The sequence below is a fragment of the Octopus sinensis genome, linkage group LG22 (assembly GCF_006345805.1).
Source record: "Octopus sinensis linkage group LG22, ASM634580v1, whole genome shotgun sequence".
In the NCBI taxonomy this organism is placed as follows: domain Eukaryota; kingdom Metazoa; phylum Mollusca; class Cephalopoda; order Octopoda; family Octopodidae; genus Octopus; species Octopus sinensis.
The window spans coordinates 12,080,170-12,082,694 of NC_043018.1; the positions used below are offsets into that span (position 1 = coordinate 12,080,170).

General features: G+C 37.2%; 1 protein-coding gene across 1 annotated transcript; it reads right to left on the reverse strand.

Annotated features, from left to right (window-relative positions):
* Positions 1–604: 604 nt before the first annotated feature.
* LOC115223102 lies at positions 605–1,855 on the reverse strand. The gene is made up of 2 exons (XM_036512103.1): positions 1,764–1,855; positions 605–1,100 (listed from the first exon to the last, which is right to left on the reverse strand). The coding sequence occupies exons 1-2, from the start codon at positions 1,853–1,855 to the stop codon at positions 605–607; spliced, it is 588 nt and encodes a 195-aa protein (XP_036367996.1).
* Between the last annotated feature and the right edge of the window lie 670 nt (positions 1,856–2,525).

The window sequence follows — 2,525 nt, forward strand, 5'->3', positions numbered from 1 at the left end:
CTTTATAGAGAGAGAGAAGAGATTACTTATTCATTATTCAGTTACTTCAACTGTTTTTCTTGTTTTGACAATCAAATCTATGCTAAGTTATAACTACAAAATAAATAAACATATATATAAATATTTCTTTCAAAACTCTTTACATAAATAAAGTATTTAATAACAATCTCCCCTCTGACTTTAACTAGACTTGTCGTTGATACGCGCCCATATATATTTTTTTTTTATAAGCAGTTCATTTACAACGATATAAGTGTCCGTCTTTCAGAAATAAAATATATCTTAGTTTTCAGTTAGGCCAGGGGTTCCCAACCTTTTTGCCGTTTTCGACCACTTTCCCACATACAAAAGTTCCCAGTCATTTCTAGGATGCAAATCTAAAGCATATTCAGAGCGGTTGCTTAAAAGATGAAATATTGCAAAATGGGCATTCGGAGTTGAAACGTTTATTCAGAAGAATGAAGTTTTTGATTGCTAAATGTTTCTCAGTGAAATAAAATTGAAAAATGATATTAAATGTTCGACAAACTCACCATGCTCAGCTTGCAGTGTGATCCTTGAGGCTGATGCGAAGCAGACACATTTCGTTGCGAATTTGTCGATTTTAATGGCAAGTCTCCTCGTTTGGCTCCATCCAGTCCGCTTCTGCTTTTAGACTGAGACCAGATTCGACTTTGTACGACGTTGGGAAGGCAAGCATTAATTTCAAATGCTTCCATGGGTTCGTGTAAGAATTCAATATACTTTGACGACACCACAAGCCTTCTTTGCCATGAAACCGATATCGCATTGTGGCCCCATAATCATTTCGCAATTCAATTAGCTCTTCGCAATGGACTGCTTGGACTTCAAACGGTTTGCTTAACCAATTTGGAATATTCAATGTAATAACATCTTGAAATCGCTCCATCATGCCATCATGCAATGATTGTGGATAGTCACGATAGGTAACGATATCCTCATCAACCAATTCATCTTTCAAAGAATCCAGTTGTGGAAATTGATGCAATCGACGTTTGGAAATGTTTATTTTATACAGGACCGATTTCGAAATGAAGACGGTGATAAATGATTTACAGTCGACAAGAGTTTTTGCTTTCCTTGCAACAACTTAATCGAGTCATTAAATTTAGTGAATATATCGCTCAGAAAAAAAACTATCGCGCTTTGCAGCAATCAATGAAGCCGACAGAGGAGTACTTTCAAAGAAAAATATGATCACATGAAACAGTTCAACAAAGCGAACAACACAGTCATCGTACTTTGACAGCCATCTTAGTTCGGTATGGTAGAGAAGCCTTACAAAGTCACCAAGATCATCCAGACATAGTTGACGGAAAATTCGGTCAAACAAGGAATTTCAGTTTATTCAGAGTTTTGGTCACCAACTGCAACGCATCATTCAACCAGCCATTGATATTTTTTGCCACTAAATGTTATTGGTATATCACACAATGAACTGTTAAAATCTGTTGAGAAATTTCATGCTTTAGGAGAGATGAAAAACCCTCTGAATCTTCCAACCATGGAAGGGGCGCCATCAGACGCATAGGCAATAATATTGGTCAGTGGGATATGATGTTCAGATAGGAAACGCTTAAGCCATTGGAAATAGACGTAACTTTGAATCGAGCAGCAAGTTCTCTGTGACAATGGTTGGTCTTTTTTTTTTTTTTTTGTCGGAATGCTTGGAATCAAAATGATAATTCAACCGTGGATGTTTCATAGCTTCATTGCTCAAAGTTTGCTGGCATAGAAGATACATGGATAATTGGCAGTTCTGAAGAGAAGCAATAAATCCATATGATAAATAATTAATGCTGTATTGGCGACAAGTTTTCTTTGCTGGCGCCATCAGGAAAGTTAAAATTCGAAAAAAAGAACTCATAGAAGCGGAATCAGCAAAGGCAGAAATTCCCGACGCACGCGGATGTGTGTGCGTCAGATGCAAGTGTAGTGACGTGGTTAATGGGTCTGGTCACTACTTCTAATCTGATCTGAGAATAGCCCTTAAAAGGACTTATCGCATACGATGAGGACGAACGGACGAAGGTAGAAGTGAAAGGACGAGCGGACAAGAGATATAGTTCGTTCAGTGATTTCTTCCATACATGAAGCGGCAATACCTAAGTACAAGGAGTGTGTGAGAAGCAGAAGGGAGAAACGACGGCATGCAAGCTTAGTTTAGACGAGGGAAAACATAATTTACAAAAATCCTTTATCGCCCACCATTTCCTAAAAATTCGTTCATCGATAATTGAAATCGCCCTCGGTTGGGAAACCCTGAGTTGGATCAATTTAAGTTATGTAGAAATGCTATCTATTTAAAAAAAAAAATATTTGGTTTACAAGTACACCGACACGAAAAAATTTGACCTTCTTTGTTTTGAAATTTTTTCAGTGAATTCCTATGTGTTCGATGACGGAGATTCTGAATATGCCAAAATCCATATTTTCAAAATTTTCGATTCCTCCTCCCCCACCCCAAATTTTTTAATTTCAACTTTTTTTTTCAATCTTCGTGG

Coding starts and splice junctions, on each gene's coding strand:
- LOC115223102 (XM_036512103.1), bottom strand. CDS start 1,855: ATGGCGCCAGCAAAGAAAACTTGTCGCCAATACAGCATTAATTATTTA. Junction 1,101..1,763: donor CAGAACTGCCAATTATCCAT/GTATCTTCTATG, acceptor AGTTGTTGCAAG/GAAAGCAAAAACTCTTGTCG.